At 35.8% G+C, this 26550-nt stretch overlaps 1 protein-coding gene across 1 annotated transcript in view; it reads right to left on the bottom strand.

Moving 5' to 3' along the window:
* Positions 1–23786, bottom strand: part of LOC104272738 (follistatin-related protein 5-like) — a gene marked incomplete at its 3' end in the record, with an annotated part of 69048 nt that extends 45262 nt beyond the window's left edge. The window contains exons 1-3 of the mRNA XM_009867813.1: positions 23639–23786; positions 18917–19119; positions 10002–10122 (exon numbers count right to left, since the gene is read on the bottom strand). Coding sequence (XP_009866115.1) covers positions 10002–10122; positions 18917–19119; positions 23639–23786 — 472 coding nt within the window. The remainder of the gene's footprint in view (positions 1–10001; positions 10123–18916; positions 19120–23638) is intronic.
* Between the last annotated feature and the right edge of the window lie 2764 nt (positions 23787–26550).

Consider the following 26550-nt stretch of genomic DNA (forward strand, 5'->3'; position numbering starts at 1 on the left):
TAAAAATCGCAACACCTCCTCGTGACACTCACATTTTACATATTTTTATAAGCATTAATGAAGTCACCCTCAGTCTCCCCTTCTCCAAGCTGAAAAGACCCAGCTCCTTCAGTCTTCCCTCATAACAATTTTTGTGGCTCTGTGTTGGACTCTTTCAAGCAGTTCCCTGTCCTTCTTGAACTGAGGGGTCCAAAACTGAACACAATATTCTAGATGTGGCCTCACCAGGGCAGACTAGAGGGTGCAGAAGAATGTCTCACGACCTACTAGCACACCTCTTCTAATATACCCCCAGATATCATCGGCCTTCTTGGCCACAACGGCACATTGCTGGCTCATGTTCATCCTGCTTTCAGTCAGAACTCCCAGGTCCCTTTCCCCTACACTGCTCTCCAACACATCAGTCCCCAGCCTATACTGGCACATGGGGTTGTTCTTTCCTAGATGCAAGACTCTTCACTTACTCTTGTCATATGTCATAAAATTTTTCCCCATTCCAGCCTATCTAGGTCTTGTTGAACTGCAGCACAGCCTTTTGATGTGTCAGCCACTCTTCCCAGTTTTGTGTCATCAGTAAACTTGCTGACAGTGCTCTCTATTCCCTCATCCGAGTCCTTGACAAATATATTGAATAGTAATGGTCCCAGTACTGACTCCTGAGGGACTCCACTAGATATAGGCCTCCAACTCTACTCTGTTCCACTGACCACAACTTTTTGACTTCTTTCCTTCAACCAGGTCACAATTCACCTCATTACCCAATCATCCAGACCATGGTAAATAATGAGTACATTGTCTAGACACATAAGGAAATAACTGAGATGCAGTTTTGAACATTTCACCCATGTTCAGACTAATACACTCTGTTATTCGTAAGAGGAAACATATTTTTCTGTGTTGTTTCCTAAAGAAGTCAAACACTAAATGTGATTTCAGGTTTTTTTAAAGGAAAGGTAACTTGTACTGAGATTTAATACAATAATAATGTTGAAAATTATTTTAGAAATTATGCTTAAATAAGTACTTATTGTTAGTTAACAGTGTTTATAACAAGGTACTCTGGCAATTGAAATCAGTGACTAATTTTAACTATGAAATCCAGATAAAGAGTTAATGACATGGGTGCAAAGGTAATGCAATGGTTATTGAGGCTTTCTTATTAAATAATATTTTATAAGCCTATTCATTATAGTTCCAGAAGAGTAATTCTACCTTCAAGTAAAGATAATTAATGTTCTTGCTGGTAGATTGGCTAGTGTTTGTCTCCTTTAATGCACAGTCATTATTCCTTATGCTCTAATGATATTTTCCTTCTCTTCTTTCTCTCCCTTTACACCCCTCCCTTATGAATAAGGAGTGCTTCCTTTAAAATTGTTAATAAAGGTAACTGTGACTGTAAATTATTATTTTTAAGTTGCCTTGAAATGTTTCTTATGATACCTAGAGAGAGTTGTTCTGGGTGTTGAAATATCAGCCATAGTCTAATGTTACAGGAACACAGCTTTGCAAAGAGGAAGATATGCTCAGAATTAGCAACATAACTAATCAGTTGTAATAATACTGTAACTCATGACAACTATTAATCAGTTAACGGGGGATTTCGCTAACCATAACCAGATATATGTAATTGTTTGGTGTTTATTAAAGAGGAGGCTGAGGAGAGACCTTGTTGCTCTCTACAACTACCTGAAATGCAGCTGTAGTGAGATGAGTGTTAGCCTCTTCTCCATAGTACAAGAGGGAATGGGTTCAAGTTGCACCAGGGGAAGTTTAGATTGGATACTACAAAAAACTGCTTCACTGAAAGAGTGGTGAAGCATTGGAATGAGTTGCCAAAGGAGGTGGTGTAGTCACCATCACTGGACGTGTTTAAAAAATGGTTGAATGTGGCACTTCAGGAGATGGTTTATTGTTAGGGTGGTGTAGGGCTGTAGGTTGGACTTGATGATCTTAAAGGTCCTCTCCAACCTTTATTATTCTATGGTTTCCTCAACATTCTGTGTTATTCTCCACAGCACAGAAATAAGCTCACTTGTATAAGACTTCATTTTTAAGCATTTTGAGGCAATTATAATACCAAATATTATTCAAGTCAATTTCTACTAAGCCTCTTACCTGAAACTAAAGTGTTTGTTTTCTATATTCATCCTCTGCAATCTCATATTTCACAGCACCATCTCTAGCAACTCATCTCACTGAATCATCAAAAGTTCCCAGTTAAAGGCACTGATGGGATTAGAGGTCAGCAGAAATCAAGATTCATAAAAAAAAGTCTCCTGATTTCCCCATTATTTCCTGGTAGCCAAAGGCCTTGTGATATATTTCTTTCATCTACTCATGCAAACCTAACCTGGCCTTACATTTGTTACTTGATTCCCCCAAAACATGAATAAAAAACCTTTGGCTCATGACTCTAGCAAAAGGTCAAATTCTAAATTCACGGAACTGCAATTTATATATTTAGCATCACAATGTACTTATGTTTTATTAGTATTCCATTTATAGATATCTGGTCTTTGGAAGTAACAGCTTATTCACACTTAAATGTTACTGGTTAATTTTGACACTTTTCATCCAGTTCTTAAATTACTCAAGTCAAGGCAAACATTCTACAGCCTAGGAGACACTGTAGCAGAGCTCCATAAAATGATTAATATCTTACTTTATTAGACCTTCATGGCAAGCATGTACAATATCCAGTCTTGCAGTGTCTTGATATAATCTTTCATTTTGTGTTTATCCAGAAGGAAGGCAAAAATCATGCAAAATTTTTAAAGAATGAAAAACTGCTGCTGCATGATATTTAAATATTATCAAATGTTTTGAATGTATGCTATAAAAAAGGTATGATAAAATCAGTTATCTCCTACACTTCCATCCAGATCTGAACAGACAAAATATATCAATAGCTTAGCATTTCTCAGGAGACTTCGACATTGTCAAATAGCAACATGTAAGACCTTTTTCTTAAAAAGGGCCCTTGTATCCTCAGACACCTTTTTTAACGGAAGAAAGAATATTTCTAAAAAAACCCATCAACTAAAAAAAAAAATACCAGCAACAAAACCCCACTCAAATTCACAAAAAAAGCACACACAGTCTCACTGGGAAAGCATCCCATAAGCACACTTAACATCATTTGGAAATCACTTGGCATCAAATGGGTAACTTAGTGGCATGTGAGAAATTTCAGGCACAGTACTTCAATCCATGGAACAATATGTAATACCTTAAATATTTACTCATTTGAAATGACAGGTTTAAAATCCTGCACACTCAACAGAAGAGCTTGTATTCTTTTCCAGCTGAGAATCTTTAGACTGAAATACACGTGTAGCACAGGTAGGAATTTGAAAGACGGATTAAGTTGAGCAGAAAAGCATTACCACTAAGTCCAACAGTTTCTACTCAGTATGATGTTAACTGCTATTTTCAGAAGCTAGTGTTGAAATATAATACGCTCTGGAACAATCTAATAAACAATAGTTGTTGCTGAAAATGTATTAATTGTAGTGGGAGACAGACTAATACCTCTTCTTCCCTCAAAAAATCTTTCCTTTACTATTTGTTGACCTGGTTTACTACTTAAGACCCATATTTATAAAGCTCTGACTCAGATTCCATATTAAATGCAGTATTTGGGACTTTACACTGAAGTCATCTGAAGTTTAAAATAAAATACATATTTTTGAATAAGACTTTGTAATGATGATAACTTGCAGAACTCAACTGAAAATCTCATTTATTTCAATGAAAAATTCAATACAGGTTTCATAATTAGGTTTTGTCGTTGCGAGATTCTGGTCTGTTTTTCTTTGGAAACAAAGATACGTATTTCAAGAAAGGATTTTTATATATGCACCTGTAATTACTGCATTTGATAAATTAAAATAGAAGTAAAACTATGGTGATGAAAGCAGGGATGCTTTAGAATATTTTTTGAGGACAGAGAGAATCTAATAACTCATCATAATGAGCCCTGTACTTATGGGGATTTCTTGACGTTTGCCTTTTCACATGATTCAAGACATAACAAAGCACTGAGTTTGACAATCACATTAGGCACTGGACTAACACGTCCTCCTAAAAGCTAAGCCTGAAGACAAGTTCTGTAATTTCAGGCCACATCAGCTTCTGTAATAGCTACTATTACCCTAAGTTTGTGCATCACTTCATACAAATACATCAGCAATAAGCAGTGCTTGAAATCTGAAGCTGAAGGTACTTTTATATATATGATGCAATAGCATGTACAGCGACGATATACACGATCCCAAGTAACAGTTGCATGACAGATTAGATATTGTTAATAGTGCTGACTGATATCTGAAAGCACAAGTATTTCCACTAAAACTATAACGTATCACTAATAGAAGGAGACTATAAAATTAGGTAGTGTTTCGTTATGGCTAGCTAATTCTCTCCGATACTATCTTGCACATCTAGAGATGCATTTTTAGACCCAAGTCCTCAGTGTGAGGACCTTCCACAGCCCCTTTCTTGAGTGTAAGATAAAATTAAAAGTAGTTCTATGCTAAGATAGAAAACAATTCTGAAAGACACTGCTTTCTTTTTCTTCCTTTTATGCAGGATGTCAGCTGTTACATAGAGTATTTAGCTTTATTATTTACAATAAACCTGTTATTTGTATTCATTGTATTCAATCAGCCCTATTCATAAGTATTTAAATTAGCATCATTCTTCCTACCGTGATCACAAAGAGAAGTGTCTGCATATATATTTGCATCTGCTGAGTAATCAAACAGAATAATTTAGTACTATTTACTTGCTTGTGGTATGCCTTGAGGTTTTGCAATCCACCATGAGTGCTACCTGAAGTATCTGGTTTGAAATTTCATTTTAGATGGTATTTTAAAGGAGGAAAACACACAATATTATTTAATTTTGAAAATAGCACTAACAGACTGAAAGAAACAGCATTTACAGCAAACACAGAGTTATCTTGATGCTGCAGAAGCCATTACACAGAGAAATAAAATTCTTGAAAAATAAAGGAAGCACATCAACCGAGTTTATTTTATAGAAGATAAAGTTTTCAAGAATTTGTACTCGACTTTTCTAGCTTTTGTTTGGCTCCCTCACCTTGGGCTTTCAGCCACTCTTTCAGAAAAGGTTAAACACATTTTTTTCCATCTAAAAAAGACTTTGTCTGATAGAAAATGCTTTAGCTTGGTGCTGACACGGGAAGGGAAATAAAGAAAAACAAACCAAAATACTAAGATGTAGCTGGATCACTTTTGAGATGGAATTTTACATGATGTTGTCAAAGCAGTAGAGGACCAATACATCTGACTCCTTCAGTCTCAACATCCGAAAACCTAGCTAAATCTGAACTTTCTCTTTTATCTTCTTATATTAGTGAAAATAATTTTTCAGGCTCCTCTCTGCACACACTATTGATCTAGTTAAACTGTTATGGCATCTAGTAGACAGATATCAAGCTAGATGCCATAGCACCAAAAGAAACCCCTCCACAGTATGAGTGGAGGTATGGTACCCAGAAAATCACATCAGTCTTGCCAGTATAAAACACTACAGAAGCCAGTAAAAGTATCTTCAACTGGCTGTAACATTCTGTGAACTTGGACTTGTCACAAACCTCCAAGGCACAGAGTCAATTCTCAAGCATTTTCTTTCTTTGCTTACTGTCTCAGCATCTGACCTTCTGAAGGGTTGCATGCAGCATGCAGCTATTATTTGGTTGTTATGTTTATTTTTAACTCATTTTGTCCAATGAAATGAGAATGTCATAAGTAATTCACAGAATAGAAGCAAGCATGTATATATATGTATACATGTGCATGTTAATATCTTTAAAACAGGCAATGATTAATCTTTGCACCTAATGTGGTTTATTCTCTATCACTAGAGAAAAACAGAATTGCTATTATCTGTGGGGAACTCTTCATAAAGCAGTGCAATCTATAGTTATGTCTGATTCTGCATCTACAATCTTTAGATGACAGTCAAATTTCTATTTAGATATGCCAATGAAAAAGAATCCTACATGCAAATACTAATGAAACAGTACTAATAATTAACTCCACAGATATGTACCCTTATTTAAATAAAATCTAATTGCCTAATCCTTTAAAAAGAAATCACTTTGAGAAGGTTGTTGAACAGCACAGTGACTTTTAATCCTATCCAGTTGTGTCCAAACTTTTATCCAAGTGTTTTTAAAAACAATTTCAAATCACAGCTAGAAATCGGCATGCTAGTTATATGCTTGATTATTGCTATTCACTTTTAGGCTCAGGCTGATGACACAGATAGCCCTAATGCCTTCTCTCACCTCTTTTCCAGCCTTCTCATTTTTTTCAAAGGTTCTTCAGTGGAGCATGACCCTGTGCTGACTAGAGGATGTTGATTAACAACTGCATTTAGAAAATGAGAGCTTTTTAATTTTCACCAAATTCAATAAATCTTTGAAGTATTTACTGTTATCTACAGTAGATTTTATATTCTGGAAGCTTTAGGTTCTCTAGGGGCATTGCCACGTACAAAAAACAGTGCTCTTGGCCCATCACCCCTCTCCTACATCTACTACCTAACGTAGCATTTTTGTGCTCATAAGATTAACAAATGAGGCATTAGAACTGCTTCCCTTCTATGCCCTTTCTTCCACTCCCTCTCCATACTTCTAGGAATTCATTAAAGTTACAGAAATAAAAAAAAATAAAACCCCCAAAACTAATCCCTTTGAATTCTGCATAGCAGTTTGGAATAGGAAAGATTTCTCCAGCATTGCAAACCCAAATTTTCTCCATTGACATTCTGACTGAAAAAATGTAACTCTTGTTTCAGCAGCTGGGCAGACAAACTTTAATGAGGGGAATTCACAAGTTCTCAAATCCACCACACCATGGCTATTAGGCATACAAGTAGATCTACTGGGAGTAGGAGGTATTAAATTCAGATTAAGTTCTAAATGTTGTTGGAAAAGATGGAGATAAAAGAGAAAAAAAAACCCACTATCTAGTTCAATGGACAAAGGACTGTGTGAGTGGTCAAAAATTCTACTAGCATTATTTATTTAAAGTAACAGTTACATGTTCTTTCATTGTTCATATAACAAATAAGACTGCAATACTTTAGAACATGATTGCCTGCAAGTACTATTAGTCAATCTAATCAACCATCAATCTTTTACTCATTACTAGATCTGGAAGTATTTTTTTAAAAATCCTTCATATTTTGCTTTTGACTTGTTCTACATATTTGAAAGCATCCAAGTTGGTGAAAAATAATACTTGGTGAAAAATAATACTTAGTGGAAAATATGGAAAAAATCCCAATTTTATTTCTGTTTGGAATAAATATCCCCAATATTTCTATTTCACTTTTAAGAAACAAAATTAGTATGTTTAATTTTATCACAGATTGATGCTTCAATGAGGAGATACTTGTGCATGGAAGATGTGACGCGAATGCTTCTTGTGTATATTTCCTTACAAGGATATGGTATCCTGTCTACACAAATTCTCCATATCAGGATAAACCGAGACTTGTCATTTCTAGCAACAGGTCACAGGCTTTGCCTTAAGCAAACAACAGGCCTCTGGACTGGGGCCATCACATTTGCTCTGACTGAGGCTAGCCTGGCTTCCTTGGAGAGGCAGGTTTCATCTTGGGGTCAGTTCGTTTAGCCAAAAAAAGTAGTAGTCAAATGACCAGGTGGCTATCATTTAATTTCTTTTGAGTTTGCTCAGCTTAGTATGCTTTTATAGCATTACATAATTTTTGCTAATGCTATTGATGTAGGTCAGAATGACTCAATTCAAACTCTCTTGGGATTGAATACAACAAAACTAGAGCTAATCCTTAAATTTATTTCAAGAGTATGTGGTTTACCTCAATTACTGAGATGGATGGTACATCACATTGCTTTGGCCTGCTGGGCACAAAACATACAAAGGACTAGTAGGGTTTTTTAGGTTTCATTATTAAAAAAATGTTATGGATATGTAGCCAGTTTGTTAGAAACCACTACATAGGAGAATGAATCTTGCTGTAGGAATCATCTTCCAAGACACTCTTGTAGTTTTAGAGTCTTCTCCACTATTGTATTGCAACAAAGAAACCTAAATAATTCCTAACTTTATGTAATCTAATGTTTCTGTTATCATTCTTATTAAGGCAATGCTTACCATATTAAAATGATCTTAATTATTCAAAAGTCTGTTAAAAATACACAGCAAAAAGCCATTGTTATGTCTGCAGTTTTACAGCTATGCTAAGCAGTCCCTCAAAGGCACATTAAAGTCTTCTTTAGAGCAGTGTTATGCTTGCATTAATACATGGTTTCAGTGTTTGCAAACAGCATGCTAATGCTTTAAACCTGTCTTTAACCTTCTTGGATTGCTATATATTCTAACATGCTTCAATATATTTTCCACATTCCAAATATATATATATATTTCCACATAAAAAAGATCTACATGTACAACTTTCTAGAGATGCTATGCAATTCTGTAAGTAAGTCAGACTTGTATTGCAACTTTTAATAGAGACATTAAAATGCTTCCTATTGTTTTGTTGACACAGATGTATTAATTTATTTCACTGCCACAAAGTCATAACACCTTTCATTCTCTCCATCTCCCCCCTACTTTCTTAGCTATACCCTCCTTTCACTTCCTCTGCATGAGTTATGGTCTGATCCTTCACTTACTAGATTCAGATAACCTAAGTGGCAAAAAAAAGCAGGATTGAGGGTGGGATATATAGGGTGGATATTTTTCTGCTGATTTAGTAAATGACTCAGAGGAGACATCATGAGTGTCAAGACACTGCAAGAAAGGCAGTCTGATAATGCCAGGAAGTAGGATTAAATTTTTTTTTTATGAGCAGTAAGCTATTCGTTCAGCTAAGCATTATCACAATATCACACTTTCTGAAAGACTTTCAGGGAAAAAAAGTAGAATTCACTGGGCAAAACTAGAAAACTTTCAGGAAGACTTTCTTGATTAATTTCATGCTCATTGTTATTGCTTTCCATAAAGCCATTATTTTCTTAATATCCACTCATAACTTTTTAGTTTTAAACTGTATAAGTAGTTATGGATCTGTTCTCATGTGACATCATCTAGAGTGGCTGAGCACTGCCAGTTGTCCAAAGATAAAGTACAGGAAGACTAAAGCAACAAGCTGTAACAATTCATACATATATTAATGGACTAGTCAATGCATAACAAAGCTATATTTAAAGGAACAGCTAAGTGTAAACTTGATTTGCTATGCTGCAAAGTTGCTGAATGTGGAGCAACATCTATTGAAATCAATGTCAACTTTCAAGATTTGAGTTAGATAAGTATGAAAATCACCAGTTCTCATCTGGTTATAACAAAATATATGGATGTATCTTATATTGCACATAATGTATCATAGGAAAGTTCTCAACATCTTCTTCTCTGATTCACTACGATGTTGACCCATAACCCAGTGTTTGTTTGAGATATTCATATGTACTGTATACATTTGTCCCCAATCACATTTGTTATTCAGAGAACAAAAACCTAGAAAATTACACTACAAATCTACACCTCTCTCCAAGTCCTATTAAAACACAAGGCACCTAAGAAAAGTGGTACATTTGTTTCTGAGTTTGTCAAAAATGGTTGTATCAGCACTCAAAAATACAGGGTGTGGGGAAACATTCTAGCTTTTTTGGTTCTATTGATTATGTCTTGAATACACTACCCACTCAAGTGCAACACAAACTTAGCAAGGCATGTTGGCATTATGAAAGATTATCTGAGTTCTCCACTACTAAAATCACTCAGAAATATGGACTCTAATGGATCTTACTGATTTCGGCTCAACAGTTCTCTACTATATTGTGACTGTTAAATTGTACCTAATGTTTAAGCACAGCATCAGGATGTATCAAATTTAAAAATAAAAAAAATACTATTTTAGAAAACCAAAGCAAGAGAGAAAAAACAAAACTTAAAGAATAGGCTAATTTTTGTACTTACGAAAAGCTCTATAGAATTCTTCCAGAGCTAGGTGCTTGTCACTATTATAATCATCGTATTTCAGCAAATCAAACAGAGAGCAGTCAGACAGATCTTTGCCAAGCTCATCCCGTTTTATTACCTGACAAGAAAATTATGACCATGAAATTACATTTGAGCTCTTAGAGTTCTCTTTTATAACTAATTGTTTCTAATAATCATTTAATAGATAAATTTAAGGTTGCAGTGGGCAATGAACTACAACTGTGCAAAGTCAGATATTTCCAGTTACTTTGTAATTATTTATTGCAGTTTTAAAAGTTAATACCTCTAGGACAGACTCACTGAGATTTACACAACAGTTTCTAGCCTATATAGAGAATATATATATACTGGGGATAGATATAAGCTCTATAAAGAAACTGTGAATGTTAAAGTTGATTTTACATTACATTAGAGGAATAGCGATTAAGAAACATTCAAATATACTTGAGATAATAATTTCCCAAGTACACCTGTCCTAAGTTTTTTTCCTCTCAGTCTAATTCTTTACCACAAAAACAACCTCAAACTTGGGTATTTTCAAAACACGTAAAACTAACTTCTATTACCCTATTAATTGCATAAACTTCTTACAGGATTTTCTTAAGCCTATTATCTTCCCTAAGATCTGTAATAAAAGTAGTAAATACAAATATCTGTAAATATCATGTAAATACAAAATATCTGAACAAGTAATAGAGAATAGAAGGATCATTAGAGCAAAGAGAAAGGACACAAACATTTTATCCTAGTAAAAGTAATCTTCTATATATTAATATAGAAGAATTGTAAAAGTTAGCACATTAGAATGCATGAAAACCATTCACAGAGATAAGAAAAATGTCTGAAAAACAGTTTTAGCTGTTGTTAGTTAAAGACACATACCACGCTACCTGAATACTAGCACTAACTAGTTCTAGTGCTTTAAAAGCTTGATTTTTATGTTCACATTAAACTGAATTACAAGTAGTACTAAAGATGTAATGGTGTGCATTGAAAGCTTCACTCTAGGAAAAAATCTCTGAGATCTCTGAATGTTGTCAGAGGATGTAGGGAGGCAACTAAGAAAAGCTAAGCGCTCCTTGGAATTAAACGTTGCAAGGGAGTTCAAGGACAAACAGAAAGGGCTTCTTCAAATACATTGCCGACAAAAATAACGCTAGAGGCAACGTAGGCCCACTGGTGAATGAGGTGGGTACCCTGGTGACAGAGGATCCAGAGAAGGCAGAGTTATTGAATGACTTCTTTGTCTATACCGTTGGAGACTGCCCTCAGGAGCCTCAGTCCCCTGAGGCTCTAGAGGAAGTCAGGATAAAGTGGGAGTTTGCCCTGGTTGATGAGGACTGGGTTAGGGAACAGTTAGGCAATCTGAAAGTCCATAAATCCATGGTCCCTGACGGGATGCAACCACGAGTACTGAGGGACCTGGTTGAAGTCATTGCTACTCCACTTTCCATCATCTTTGGTAGGTCATGGGCAACAGGAGAGGTGCCTGAAGACTGGAGGAAAGCAAATGTCACTCCGGTCTCCAAGAAGGGCAGGAAAGAGGACCCGGGTAACTACAGACTTGTCAGCCTCACCTCCACCCCTGGAAAGGTGATGGAACAACATTTCCTTGGCACTGCCTCTAGGCATATCAAGAATTAGAGGGTCATTAGGAGCAGTTAGCATGGCTTTGCCAAGAGGAAGTCACGTTTGACCAACCTGATAGCTTTTTATGAAGAGATAACTAGATGAATGGATGGTGCCCATGCAGTGGATGTGGTTTATCTGGATTTCAGTAAAGCATCCTCATAGCTAAACTGGAGAAGAGTGGTCTGGATGACCAAGTAGTAAGGTGAGTCACTAATCGGTTGGAGAGAAGAAGTCAGAAAGTTCTAGTCAATGGGTCAGAGTCTAGTTGAAGTCCTGTATTTAGCAGAGTCCCTCAGGGGTTGGTATTAGGGCCAGCGCTGTTCAATCTATTCATCAGTGCCCTGGACAAGGGATTAGAGAGCACTGTCAGCAAGTTTGCTGATGATGCAAAACTAGGAGGAGTGGTTGACACATCAGAAGGCCGTGCTGCCATTCAGAGAGACCTAGAAAGGCTAGAGGGCTGGGCGGGGAGAAATCTGATGAAGTTCAAAAACGGCAAGTGTAGAGTTTTCACGTGGGAAAGAATAACCCCATGTGCCAGTATAGGCTGGGGACCGACCTGGTGAAGAGCAGTGTAGGGAGGGACCTGGGGGTTCTAGTGGACAGCAGGATGACCATGAGCCAGCAATGTGCCCTTGTGTCCAAGAAGGCCAATGGCATCCTGGGGGAATTAGAAGGGGAGTAGCTAGTAGGTTGAGAGAGGTTCTTCCCTGCCTCTAGTCTGTCCTCTGCCCTGGTGAGATCGCTTCTGGAATATTGTGTCCAGTTCTGGGCCCCTCAGCTCAAGAGAGACAGGGAACTGCTGGAGAGAGTCCAGCACAGAGCCAGAAAGATGATGAAGGGAGTGGAACATCTCCCTTATGAGGAAAGGCTGAAGGAAATGGGTCTCTTTAACTTGGAGAAGAGGAGGCTGAGGGGTGACTTCATTAATATTTATAAGTATGTAAAGGGTGAGTGTCAGGAGGATGAAGCCAGCCTCTTTTCAGTGTTGTCCAATGGCAGGGCAAGGGGCGCAAGGGGCAACAAGGGGCAATGGGTACAAGCTGGAACATAAGAGGTTCCACAAAAATATTAGAAAACCTTTTTCACTGTAAGGGTGACAGAGCACTGGAACAGGCTGCCTGCCCAGAGAGGTTGTGGAGTCTCCTTCTCTGGAGACACTCAAAACCCGCCTGGATGCGTTCCTGTGTGACCTACTGTAGGTGATCCTGCTCTGGCAGGGGGGCTGGACTAGATGGTCTTTTGAGGTCCCTTCCAACTCCTAACATTCTGTGATTCTTTGATTCTGTGATTCTGTGATTTCAGGGCCAAAAAATATGTATAAAAATTACAGATGGCTTATAATAAAGGAAGATTTAGGGTGAGAAGCTTTTTTCCTTTGCTTATTTTTCACAAAGGGTGATCTGAAATAGTTTAATATGATTGTTCCCTCCAGCTTCAGTTGCACAAATCAGGACTAAAGTTTACATCTATGGTGGTGCATGAAAATATTTGTTAAAGCCCACCGACATCTAACACCATAGTACCACATTTTTAATTGCACAATAATGTTCTCATCTTCTTTGACCCTTTGAGTTAAAATCTGTTTAGGATGCTTTTAATTAATAATTGGTCAATTGTATTTAAAATAAAAATACTAATAATTTTAAAAAGATTACCCAGAATGACTGAGGTATTTCCAAGAATTATGCTACAGATAGATATGATTTACTTTCCTGGTAATTATTTTATTTTCATCTTCAGTAAACCCCTAATTTTGATTACAGATATAAGATTCAACATTTGTTTATACAGAGACATCTCTATGTTAGTGATAAAATTCACTTAGTTTTGATAAATCCTCCAAATATGTCTGTGAGGACAGATCTTAGAACGTACAGAAGTGATTGTGTAATGATTAACATAAATTACCTGTGATCTGCTCCTAAAAAGAGTTGTTTCAATTTTTATTCAAGAAGAATCCTCTAGTGTTGAATCTACCCATCTCCCAACTCTGCAATGTGATCTGTGGGTCAGATCAACTCTCTATTAGTCCACCTTAACAAAAATTTTGTCAGGCAGTGGTTTTTTGCTTGCCTATGATTGATTGTCTCCATGATCTTCCTCATGCTATAGAAATACAACTGCAAACAAAAACTTTCTTTACAGTGAATGTGGTGGTTCAGTTAATGTTGTTCATCTTTCCTAAAAGCAAGTATCTCATCACAACAGTATCAACCAGTGTTTGATCTAGAGTACCTCAAACACCAAACAGCGTGGGAATCCTGCTCCAAGTTAATTTTGACTGCATCTTCCATAGCAGTATAAGTTTGTGGAAAGTTAAATAATTGATCATTTATAAAATCAAATTAATAGTAAAGGTTAATAAACTGTCCCTTGCTTTAACTTCCCTTAACAGAGTTAAATCAGTATTCTTACTGTTTACCAGAATGTTTGGTAGGTCAGCAACACCACTGAGTTGTGCTGCTCAGATATGATGTTTCTCTCTGCAAACTACTCCAATGCGAGTTACACTGCTTTCCACTTCCACGCTTAACAAAGGGAAGACTTAAACTGTTTCAGAAGATGTAAATGTGTCCTTAGATATCTACAAGTTTAATGTCACAGTATAGGATCAGAATAGCATTAGGACCACATAGATGGCATGAGTAAAATTCTGCACCTCACAATTAGACCCAGAACACCAGCCCTTTGAGCCTGTGGTTTTGGAGGTAATCAACAGAAAACAGCACTGACATAAGTGCAAACAAAATCCTGCACCATTATACTTTGTGTCCACTTTCAGTTAGCATCAGCCCTTGGACCTATCACTCAAAATAAGCTGGGTCCAGCTTCTTTCACAGCCTGTGGCTGTATTTCAAAGGACACTGTTTCACAGGAGAGAATTTAAGAATCACTGAACCAGAGAGAAGTAACTGAAGAAACATAACTGGTTGGCTTGGCCTGATCAAGATAACTGGCTAGAGAAAGGGACATCCCAGGTAGCCTCAGCCTCAGAAACTGTTTCTTATATGTTGTGCACACACAATCTGGTGTCTAAGGTCTTGTTCAAAAATATTTCTTCTCTGACTTCAGGCATGGACTGAAGATATACAGAGAACAACATACACAAGACACAAAGACAATAGTATTTAATTTCCTACTTAAAATTTGTTTCTTTTTTAGTACATTTTACTTATAATTTTTTAGTTGATGCTTTATGTAAAGGTGCTATATAGCACCTTTACATAGCTTTTTATATAGCATCTTTACATATGCACACCCATACTCCAATTCATGTGTTTGTCTGCAAACACACATGAGTATGTAACACCATTCAATGATTAATTACACTTTATGAGAAATCTATATTTAGGAGAAAACTGTATTTCTGATGTCACCTATAACTGTAGCATATTAATCTGATATGTGAAGATAGCATATTTAATCTTATAGCAATTGCCATAACTTTCATTAATCATTCCTTGAAACAGTACCATTTCCTGAGAGCGACTGCTTCGGTTGGCTGATTCTTAATTGTTTATGTATGGTCTCACCAACTGGAATTAAATGACACTGAGAAATTATCAAAATAAAATGAAGAAGTAAGGATGAGTTTTTATAACAATACAATGTATTTTCATTTGTCCTGTGTTAACCTGGTAAATAGCAGAAATATATGCAGGCATTTGAAAACACAGATATTAATAAAGACACTAAATTCTTTCTCTGACTCCATAAAATATATCTTTAAATAGCAGGAAAGGAAGAGGAAAATTTATTATTATAACTTCAACTTGCTCTCAGACTATGTCACTTCCCTTTTCTATAAAATTTTACTTTCTTAGCTCACAAGTGTAAGAACTAAATAGAAGGAAACCAGGTCTAAGTCTAATCAAGTATACATTATTTCACTTCCACACACAGAAAGAACTTGAATTTCACTGTTGAGCAAGGTGAAGTATTCTTAGAGCTTATGTATCTTTCAGCAATGGTAACCAGAAAAGGCTTACTATGTCTATAATGGCAATTCCACCCTACAGGAATAACTGCATTATAAATGAGTTATAAAACTCATTTTATTCCCATATCTCCCCGTAACACTTCAGATGTTTTTTCTCATCTATACAGCAACAGTACAGAGTAATCAAGCAGTTTAAAACAACAGAAATGACATTCCATCTATAATTTTATATTACATTCCAGTTTGAGTTTGTGTAAGACAAAAGACAACAGATAAACAACTGAGACTGCTAACGACTGAATATTCATAGCTAATCAGAAGAATTCCTTTATTTTGGATCCATGTAAACACTTTCAAAGTGGTTTAAAAAAAATAGAACAAATCCCTCAAGAAACCAACACACTTGACTGGAAATCTTGCAGATATGTTGCATTTATGTTAGAGCCGAGGTGATGATGATGATGAAATTCCTGCCTATTTCATAGCCCACTCTTTTGCAAAAGTAGGTAATCTGATTAATACCTACCTCTCAAAAAAGAGTAGTCTAAAAAATTAACTTCTTCAGTAAATCCTTTCAAAATCAAGCCACATTTGACTTGCCAATATAGGATTTAGAAACTAGAACTTAAGTGAGTTAGGCTCAGTAGTGAAAGCAGTCAAGTCAGGAAAGAATTAATATGGGAAAAAAAATTGTTCACTTCGCTTGCATTGAAGTACAAAATCCCACTGCTTTTCTATCTTCATCATAGACTACCTTGTTGGACATTCACACCATGTTACCAGTTATAATTATTTTTTAACTAATTCTACACAAACTGCAATTCTACTAGCCATGAAAAAAAAAATCCAGATGCCAGAACTGTTATAATAAAAAAAAGTGCTGATTTTTAATTAATTTATATAATAGTCAAAATACTTTTTTTAAAAAACTTTCTCACTACTTGGAATAGCTTTTTAAATAAAAAGCACTATTTTTGCTTTTTTCCGGAGAGGAATATTTGCTTCTCTTTCATCAAGATGCAAATGCAAGAACTTTATGATTTCTGATCCAAAATACATCAATAAAAATTGGAGTATTGCTGTCACCATTTCCAATCTCCAATTGATTCATTTCAACTTTACATTAGGTAGGATGACTATATGGATACTTATGAGATAATAAAATGCATTCCAAGAGCCTGATCACACCCACTGCACAGCAAGATTGAGGACATGTAAAATTTAAAGTGCACTAAAAATTGTAGGTCAATATTGAGGTGAACATAAATTAACTTCAGGAGGGTTTGTTGTTGGAGCACAGGCATTGGCTCTGCTGGACATGGGGGAACCTTCTAGTAGCTCTTCAAAGTCATCCCTGCAGCCCTCCCACAGCTACCAAAACCTTTCCATGCAAACCCAATACACTCCCATTTAGCCCTGGGAGTGTATTAGCGCTTTCTAACTTTCTTCCACCACTCCTTACCCCTCAATAAGTACATTCTCAAGAAAGTTAATGGGTCCAGCATCCTCTCAGTGGTAGGGACTCCTCTCACATTATGAATCAATACCTTCTAGATAGTGTATTCAAGACGAAGTCTTTTTGTTTCAAATTTTCAGAAATACCAATAACTATCATATACGCTTAGGGCAGAACAGAGGAAGAGTCTGATTCCACCTTGCAAATCAGTCTTGATTTACCAAGCTTTTGTGTTCAACAAGTATAAAAAATACTCATTGGGCTAAACAACAAAAGGAAAAAAAATGTCAAGTTTTCAACTGCCGAAAAAAAAATGGCTCTGAAAAACAGTGCATTTAATTTGAAAATACTACTCGGAGTTCTTATACTTTATTATCTTGTTTTGATTCTTCAGAGAGAACTGTCACTTACTTGGTTTGTTTTCAGTAAATATGCGGTCTAAAATCTTCCTCCATTAGATGAAGGCAAAGATTTATAAATATTGAGCTTATACAGAAGTTGGGTTCTTAACTGCAAAGCCACATGTTACTCTGTGTTTTGCAAAGGCGATTGCTTTCCTTTGACAAATGAAAGACACAAAGGTTCTTAGCTGGAGCTTTTGCTATCAAGAAGGCTTCATGAGAAACAGGTATAGTCTCCTTGTTTTTTCTTCTGTTCAAATTGACTAAAGAATGAATTCTGAGAGCAACAGGTTGGTTCAACTGTGACTTTAAAATTCAGTTTCTTTAGATTGCCAATACACTATTCATATCACATTGTTTCAAGTGTTATATATTTGTAAGCATTAAAAATGATCTGTACATCTATATCTGTGACTCCTATATAAGTTATGTATTCATCCAGTATATTAATATGAAAAGTGTTATTTATAAAATATATACCGGTACCAAGTTCCCTTGAAAGCTGAAGTTCTGAGTGAGTCTGTAAAACAGCAGGAAAACTCAATCTTACAAAGTACAGAAAAGTAATATTTTTTTTGAAACAGGTAATTTATTACTATTTCAAATGATACCTATATTTGCATGCAGTCTTTGCTCTTCAAAATTGCCACTAAAATTTTAGAAGTTAACTTCTAGAAATATGGAAATGATAACTCCAGCCTATCACCTTAGGTATTCTATATTCACTTGTAAATTTACATTTCTTAACATTGCCATACAACTTAAAACATGGGATAATGATCAACAATGGTATCTAATAAATCTTACTTTTCTTGAATTTTTAAGTGTCTGCTTAGTGTTAGTCTCATTAATATAGCTCAGCCATAATTAGGTTTCTCATACATGGACATAATCTAGTAAATCTAAGTATATTTGCCAAATCAAAACTCTTTAATAGTGTTAACCCTTCTAGGTAGTGCTGTTATGCCTACCAGAACAACAATTACTGGTTGAGTTCTATGATTAAAGCTTCCTGTTTAGACAGCAGCTTGAACTCTCTTTTCAAGACTACTTCTGGACTTCTCTAGCCCTAATGTGTATAAAGAAATAAGACTTGTTTAGTATTGCAGAAGTGATTAAAAATATTATTTTAATTGTTTTCAGCTTCAAAACAAATCCCAACTGTTGGAATTTATGACAGCATGCTGTGAATCATAGAACAACTTATGGTAAAAGCAACCTATAATGTTCCAACCCTGTAAGCTATATCCCAAAGCATTGTATTCAAATTTCTGAATAATCACTGTAGAATTTATAAATAAATGAGCTTTTCCAAATTCTTGATTGAAGTTTTCCACCTGAGAGACTCACATATTTTCTAATGTCAAAGTATCCTAAAACATAATATTCTATGTGTATAAGTCCTGACAAAGACAATTGAATAGATACTGTAATAATGGAACCAAAATGGAAATCTTACCTGAGATAATTCATTAATGTCCACAAGTCCATTGTTGTCTGAATCAAAATAACTAAACATTTGATCTACAAGAAGTTTCTTTAAAGCCATTTTCTCAACAACAGCTTTATCTTTTGATTCTGCAATGTAGCTCCGATTTTGTAGATCCTGTAACATATTTTTCACTTTCTGGTATTCAATAGGTTTACATTTATCCCCTGAAAAGAAAATACACAACACATGATTAATTTGAATTTGATTTCCCATTGTTTAAAAATAAATTGAAAAAAAATGCAAAAGAAAAGAGTGTTGACTTATAATAATACCAATAGAGTTGCTTTATGAGATAAGGCATCTGTTTGATCCATGTCATTTCCTTGTCCGGTCTTCAGATTAGGGCCAAAAAATTATTGCGCTTCTAGATACATTCTGTAAAAAAAATGTTGTGTATGGAAACTGTAAGGGACTGCTGAACAAATGTCTCAGACTGCGGGCTTTTTCTGCAACTAAACTGGCCGGAGCTGCCCGCCTGGCACCTGTCCATCATGGTGCAGAGCTGACGCAGCACTTTTCTGAGCCCACTGCCCAATCCATGTACCAGTGGTGTGGGGCAGGCAGGGCTTGGAGCTGTGGCTGCAAAACTGAAGAAGTCAAACCGGGAGAGGGAGGAATGACCGCCCATCATTGCCCAGATCCATTCTCAGTAATTTCCCACAAGGGGATAAACAACATGATGTGGCAGGAACTTGACAGCATAAAAGGTGATAATCCCAGGAGTTAGGTGTGCTTTCACCCACCACAAGAAGGCTGCTGCATGTGCCATGGTCATTGTGAGATCCAAGGGTGGTAATAGTTCTTTCTCTATCGATTTCCTTTCTCTTTCTTGCTATTTCCAATAAAAAGGTTATCTATGGCAAGGCTGGTTCTTTTGTTTCTACTAAATAGTTCTTTATTGTGAGGTGCATTAATAGCATTAAGTGAGCAATTGAAACACATTGATGTTAGTTCTTTGTTTTTGATAAATAAAAGGTGGTGATAGGATCCCTGTTTTAAGTTACTGGACATACAAAACTTATTTGATCAAGAAAAGCTGGGATTGCTAGAGAAAGAGAAAGGATCTTTTTGACAAAATCTAATTTATTCTTTCCATCATCAGTTCTTCTATAAACCAGAAATTGCTACAGCAAATATCCTACATATAGTTGTTACAGTCACTACTTATTCTAAACCAAAGCACAATATATGTCTTATATTTTCTTCTATCAGTTGCTGTATGTTTTAAATTGAATAGAAAAACAGTAAGTTTTTGTTTTAATAAGATAATATTTCAGAAGTTGTTTGATGACATTATGTAAATGTGAACTAGCAAAATATCATACATCTAAACAAACATATATTTACATTTAGCTACTACTTAACTTTAGCAGTGAATTCAATGGTAGAGCAATACACTGAGGAACAGAGAAAGCTGTGTTTCATTTCTCATTTTAGATGCTATGAAGAAGATACAAGTTTTAATGAAGAGCAATTATTTACCTCACAGAAACTGCTTAGGCACTTGTTTTGTTTTGCAAAACAAAAAATTCCATTTCAGGAATGTGCAATTTACATGTATGAGACTGGAGTTTATTATTTTGGTGTATTTAATGGTATACACATTATTATGGTGACTGGACCACTATGTACAGCCCCATCACCATTTTATAAGTTAAAGAGAGAAGAAGCTCCTAATTGCGTCTCACTATCCTAGCGAGACTCGCATCTAGAAGAGAAGGACTCCTATGACAAAAGTTAAATTGAGGAAGTAGACAAAATTTATGAATCAAAACCAATCTATTTTTTTTATTTTCTTCTTCTAAAATCCACTGCCTGTTATGTAGCTATCTGAAAACATCCAGTGAAGTGACAAAAATAAACAAAACCAACTATATATAACTGATTTGTCTTTACCTGACAGAGGCACAGAGCTTGAGGACATATATTTTTATTTGAGTTGAACCCGATGTGATTGCTTTTCAGAGGTCTAATGCAGAAATATTTATTAAGGAAACATGTTTATTCTTTAGCCATTCTGGAGCTTCAGTGATGAGACCTTTCCATCTGAATGGATGGATGCAGGCCGCAGGTGGTGGGAAGGGAAGAGAGCCCTTAACTTCAACATATTTTAATTCATCTAGTTGAACTCCAGAAGACTGAGCCAGGAAAACAAGTATCTTCACATCCCCTAGATAAATTTTCTGGCTCTGGCATCCTCAGAAATACAGTTTGCAGGGGGAAAAAAGACAAATCCTATTCCTTAGATACTATACTGCTCGGACCTAGATACAATATGCAGATTTTATCCCCTGTAAATTATTTTTGTCAGACAATTTTCTTTCTGCAATTCTGAATCTCTAAAGAAATATTTCTATGTTAGAGATGTGCAATGTAATAAAGCAGTTTATTTCTTAATAATATTTGTTATATCCTGGATTTGTCACAGTATCTTCGATGAGCCACTAAATGTCTGACTTATTTAAAAAAAAAGGAATATTAACAAAAAAGTCACACTGACAATTCTTTTTTTTCCCTTGAGGCCCGGGAAAATGTCTCTCACTTTAATGATAGATGAAGAATTGAGTATAGGTTTTCACCTCAATGAGATAGTAAAGATGTTTATGTTCATTAGAATATTAAAAAATATTTACTTACTAAATATGGACAATTTTTGCACTGGTTGCACTAAGATTTCCACATGACGGATTATACCAAGTAGTATAAATTTAGAGAAAAAAAATTATTCATCACATGATGATGGAAAGAATTGTATTATTGTTATATTGTTATATTGTTGTTATACCTATTTTTAACTCAAAATGCATCTCATGGAAAAAGTGTTAAAGGAAGTTCAAACACAGCAAATAAAGATATTTTAATGCACTTTGGTAATGCGCTTCAGATCTAAAACTTAAGGAATGCTGAACTAATGTATTGTCTCCCCGCAATTATTCCAGGAGAGAAAAAACAACACAGACAACATAATTTCTACAGCATTTTTTTAATACATTTCCCATTGCATAGAACAAACTTCTGAAATTAGCATAACACTCACAAAAGCACTTATATTTTACATGTTTATAAACTATTTTTACACTTTTCCAGAAGAGAAAAACATTGGTACCATTCTTTTTAATATACAACATAAATGCTGCCTAATACAAAGTCATCTGAGAGGCTGCTATTGCCACAAGTTTGACTATAGAAAAACTTCATTCATAAACTAAGAAGGATGTTAAAGTCTCTTATAACCCATCTCCAGAAGATGATTATCATAGAATCATACAATGTTCAGGATTGAAAGGGACTTTAAAAATCATGTAGTTCCAACCCCTCTGCCTTGCACCCAGACAACTTCCACTAGACTAGATTGCTCAAAGTTCCATCCATCCTGATCTTGTCTTCCCTTATCTGGGAAAGGGATATCAAGAAAGAGAATTTCACCATGACAGAGTAGTTACATTGCATCATGTGCTCTAAGAGGCTGCAAAATCTCCACCTTTGGACATTTCTGAAAGTACACGTGACCCAGAGCAAGCCTATCCAACTGTAAATTTAGGCACGGGGATTATTCTACAGTCAAGAATGGTTTTAAAGCCTATCCTCTTCATGGGACTGTTTGTATCGTGTCTGTAAGATAACAGCTTTAATTTGCTCTCAATGTGTACCTGCTCATTCTACAGACCACCCTGACTGAATTACAGTCCCAGCTGTGACAGTCTGTTTGTTTCCAGTGTGTTGGGTTTGTGTTTGTTAGAGCCCAGGATAATTGTTGTAGTGCTTTACCAACTTGTTTGAAAGCTACTCCTTATGATGAAAATGCTGCTAAGACCTTTCAGAAAAATCTCGGTCAGCCTTCATTTATGGTTTATAACAGATATTTCTCACTTACCTAATGTGACCCATATAAAAGACAGCTTTACCAATAGCAGCTTCTTAGGCTCTGCAACCACACTGTGCCACAGCTCTCTACAAAATGGAAGTAGTATTCTCCTATCATTTCAGCTGATTAGGATGTCAAAGTCACTGCACATGAACACATGGCTTGCCCCTCGTTCTGTCACTGACATCACTGAGGAGAGTCTGGCCCCATCCTCCTGAATAATCTTGGAAGTTAGTTGCGTAGGTCGATGCAAGAGAAATACTAGGCCTACACATGCTTACTTTTACTTACTTTTAGAGATGCAGTGCATATTTTATGAAGTTGTAGGGTAATATACAAGTGTATTTTGGCCAGTCATCCCTAAAGAGGATTTGGACCATTGTTTCCTTTCACATAATCACAGAAGAGGCTACTTAGAGAGACCAGCTTGATCATTTTATTGTAGCTTCTGGTCGTGGTTCAAGCTGACTGGGACAAAGAACCAGACAGTCTCTAGCTCACTCCTCCTCCCACCCCCTATTTCCACACTGATGTGAAGGGAGACTATTTCAACTAAAAAGGCTCAAGGGTTTGAGGTTAAGTACAGGGATCATAATAATCTACCATTTAAGATGATGGGTAAAGAACTAGAGTGACTTGAGGAGAAAAACATAGATTAATTCACCACCACCATTTACAAAGTAGGTACGTAAGAGAAATACATCAATAAATATGACTCAGTCTTAAATACCCTTTTCCTCTCCACCACCACTCCCATCTTCCTGGTTATCTCCTTCCCCCATCCATGCAAAGGGGGCGGAGGGGGTGGGATGTGCAGTCCATACGGCCACTTCTCACTGTCCATGACAGCTCCTCCTTGAGAAAGAGGGCTCCTCCCAGTCTCTCCTTCAAGCCGTGTGGTGTCCACCTCACAGGAGGCAATCCTCTTCCTGCTCGTGAGGCCCTCAGGGCCACGGATTGCTTCAGGCACATCTTCCGCTGATGCTCGATCTCTCTCCCCTCTGGCATGGGGCTCTGCTGGACATTCTCACCACCGTCAGTCCCCTCAGCTGGCAGGCAATCACCTTCCTTCCATCTCAGCCACCACATCTGCCTTCTCCCTCTCCTCCTCAGGGACTCTTCTCCCCCTCTTTCTTCCCAGGACTACGTTCTTTTGTTCTCCTCTCACCTCTCCCTCCTCCAACAGAAAAACTCCTCAACATTTAAGACAGGACAGCTCAAAATGAGATGAATCCAAAAAGAGATAAAGAGAACAGTGGGGTTGCCTCTTAAATTTCTCAAGAGTCTACCCCCCTTTTTACAAAAAAAACTATCACACTCAAACCCATGACACTTCACTACAAAGAAGTAAATGTTTTCATCAGAGTTTTCTCTGTAAAACTACAGAAAGCCTGCTGACCTAGTAGTTCTTGCAAAGATGATATTGTCTGTCTTTATGTACAGCCTCTTACTTTTATTCCTCATCTGCGGTTTGATGCAGAAAGGCATAAAAAAGAGATTCTTCAACTTTTCACCAGTTACAATGAATTTCATAGTTTTGTTTTATTACAACTGAAGCTTTGCTTTTGCTTAAATGTTTTGTTCAGCACGTAACCTTCAGAAGAAAATGTTCTTACTCACATAGACTTACATATTTAAAAAGCAGTTCCATTTTTATTCTGTTTCAAATTGATTCTATGTTTCTAGATACAATCCTTCACACACTTCAAGAACAAATATCTGTTGATTATCACTAACTTACGACACAGATCTCTTTCAAAGTGGGGAGTATTTATTCAAACTGAACTTTCTCAAAATTTAAGCAAGAAATTAAAACTATCTTTTCCATTACCATTTAGGGAAGAAATTACATAATTAGACAAGACTTACTTTAAAATAATGATTTTAGTTCTCTTTTTTAGAACAAAACCACAAAATACCCCAACAACCAATCCAAAAAAAGGGAAAACTCGGAGCCAGTGAAGCTTAAATTTAACTGAAACTTCAGTGTTTTAAAACTGTATATAGAGTAAGGCTAAAATCCAAACTTAAATTTCCAGCTTTCTATCACACTGTATTTTTAACCTGATTTTATCTATATTACAATTTAAAAGTCTAGCATGAATTATATGCAAATTGATTTTTGTAAAAATATTTGTAACAAGCTTAAAATAAGACATATAAAAAGCACTGAATTTCTACTCCAATAAAGAATATACATGCATACACATAAAACCACCAACCAGATGCGCAAATACAACAACTGAAAATATGTAATTACTTTTTATTCTTGATATTTTTCCATATAAAGACAACAGAGGAATCAGTATTTTGAAGTTAGGACAGAAAATTGCTGAAATTTGCTGTCATACAGTGTTAACTCAGTGACTTCTTTTTGAGAGCAATCATATGATATGAATTTTCATGAGAATTACAGAATTCTCACATTTCTCCATCTATTAGCTCACTTCTCTGAATCGGTAGAGCTTTCTGAAGTTTGTTATCATCTTTCCTGCAGTAATGCCTTTTGGATTAGAAATACAATACCTCCAGTTTATTTTCTTAACCTAGGAAACAATTTGTTCTAAGAATTTCCATAATGTATTGACATACCATCACTTTAACCTTTGAAGTAACAGCTGCTGAATAGTTGAGTACTTACGGTATAAAGAAAGTACTTATAGTTCTACCACACTCAGCTCTCCTGAAGAGTCAAAAGAAACGTTACACAACTGTATTTTCTTGTAAAGTGTGTCACAGTGCTTAACAACTCAAGTTCCATCAGAAGTACTTTCCAATAAGGTATGTCTATGTTCTGCAAAAAGTTACTATGGTTTGTTTCACAATAGTAGTTCACTCAGGAGATGAAATTTAGAATAAATTTCTAAATATTAAAGAAGGCAATCTGATTGAATTTGGTCCTGATATGCTTCATTTTGCTTACTCATTTACCGTATGCTTTTCTGAGTTTTTGAGAAACTAGATGAAAACTTTTAAATTAGTATGAATTCAATCTTTTTTAAAAAAAATCCATTCAAACACAACTATAATAGAATTAGTTAATAATTAGAAATCTACCTTAATTTTTCTGCAAGTAACCAGTCTGTGTTCTGCCTCTTGCAGATACTACTGAAGTTTAATTCTTTTATTTACCTGTACATATCAGAATTGAAATTTTATATTCAATGAAATTTCAAATTGTGATCTGAACAAATTACCTTGTCATAACTTCAGTTATTAGAATTCTATAAGCAGCACTAGACACGTCTTGGACAGAGGGCATTTATCACTGACAACTGTGGTAAAGATCCTGACAAGAAACATCTCAGTCACCAACTTGAATATATATGTGTTCAAAAAAAACCCAAAAGCAAAACAACAGAAAGCCAACTAATACTTCATACTTCGTTGGGAAGAAAAATATTTTTGTTTAGGAAATATATAAACCCAAGCAATCTGTAACAAGAATCCAGTAAAATTTACTACCATTTTAACATCTCTTCTTTTTGTGTCATAATTTTGCTTTATTAAAGTAAAATGAAGGGGATTGTTTTTATTTGTTCTAATTCTAATTTCCATTTATTACAATCTTTTTGCTTTTTCTTTTTGACAGTTGGATAGAGTTTTGTTCCAAACTTAATGCCTTGCAACCCCAATGATGACTGTCTCCTAATCATAACTCAACTCTCAGACACATCAAGATATAGAGTACCATCTGTTGACAATCATTGTTATTAAGATCACAGAATCACAGAAT

This window comes from Apaloderma vittatum, unplaced genomic scaffold, assembly GCF_000703405.1.
Source record: "Apaloderma vittatum isolate BGI_N311 unplaced genomic scaffold, ASM70340v1 scaffold604, whole genome shotgun sequence".
Taxonomy (NCBI): Eukaryota; Metazoa; Chordata; class Aves; order Trogoniformes; family Trogonidae; genus Apaloderma; species Apaloderma vittatum.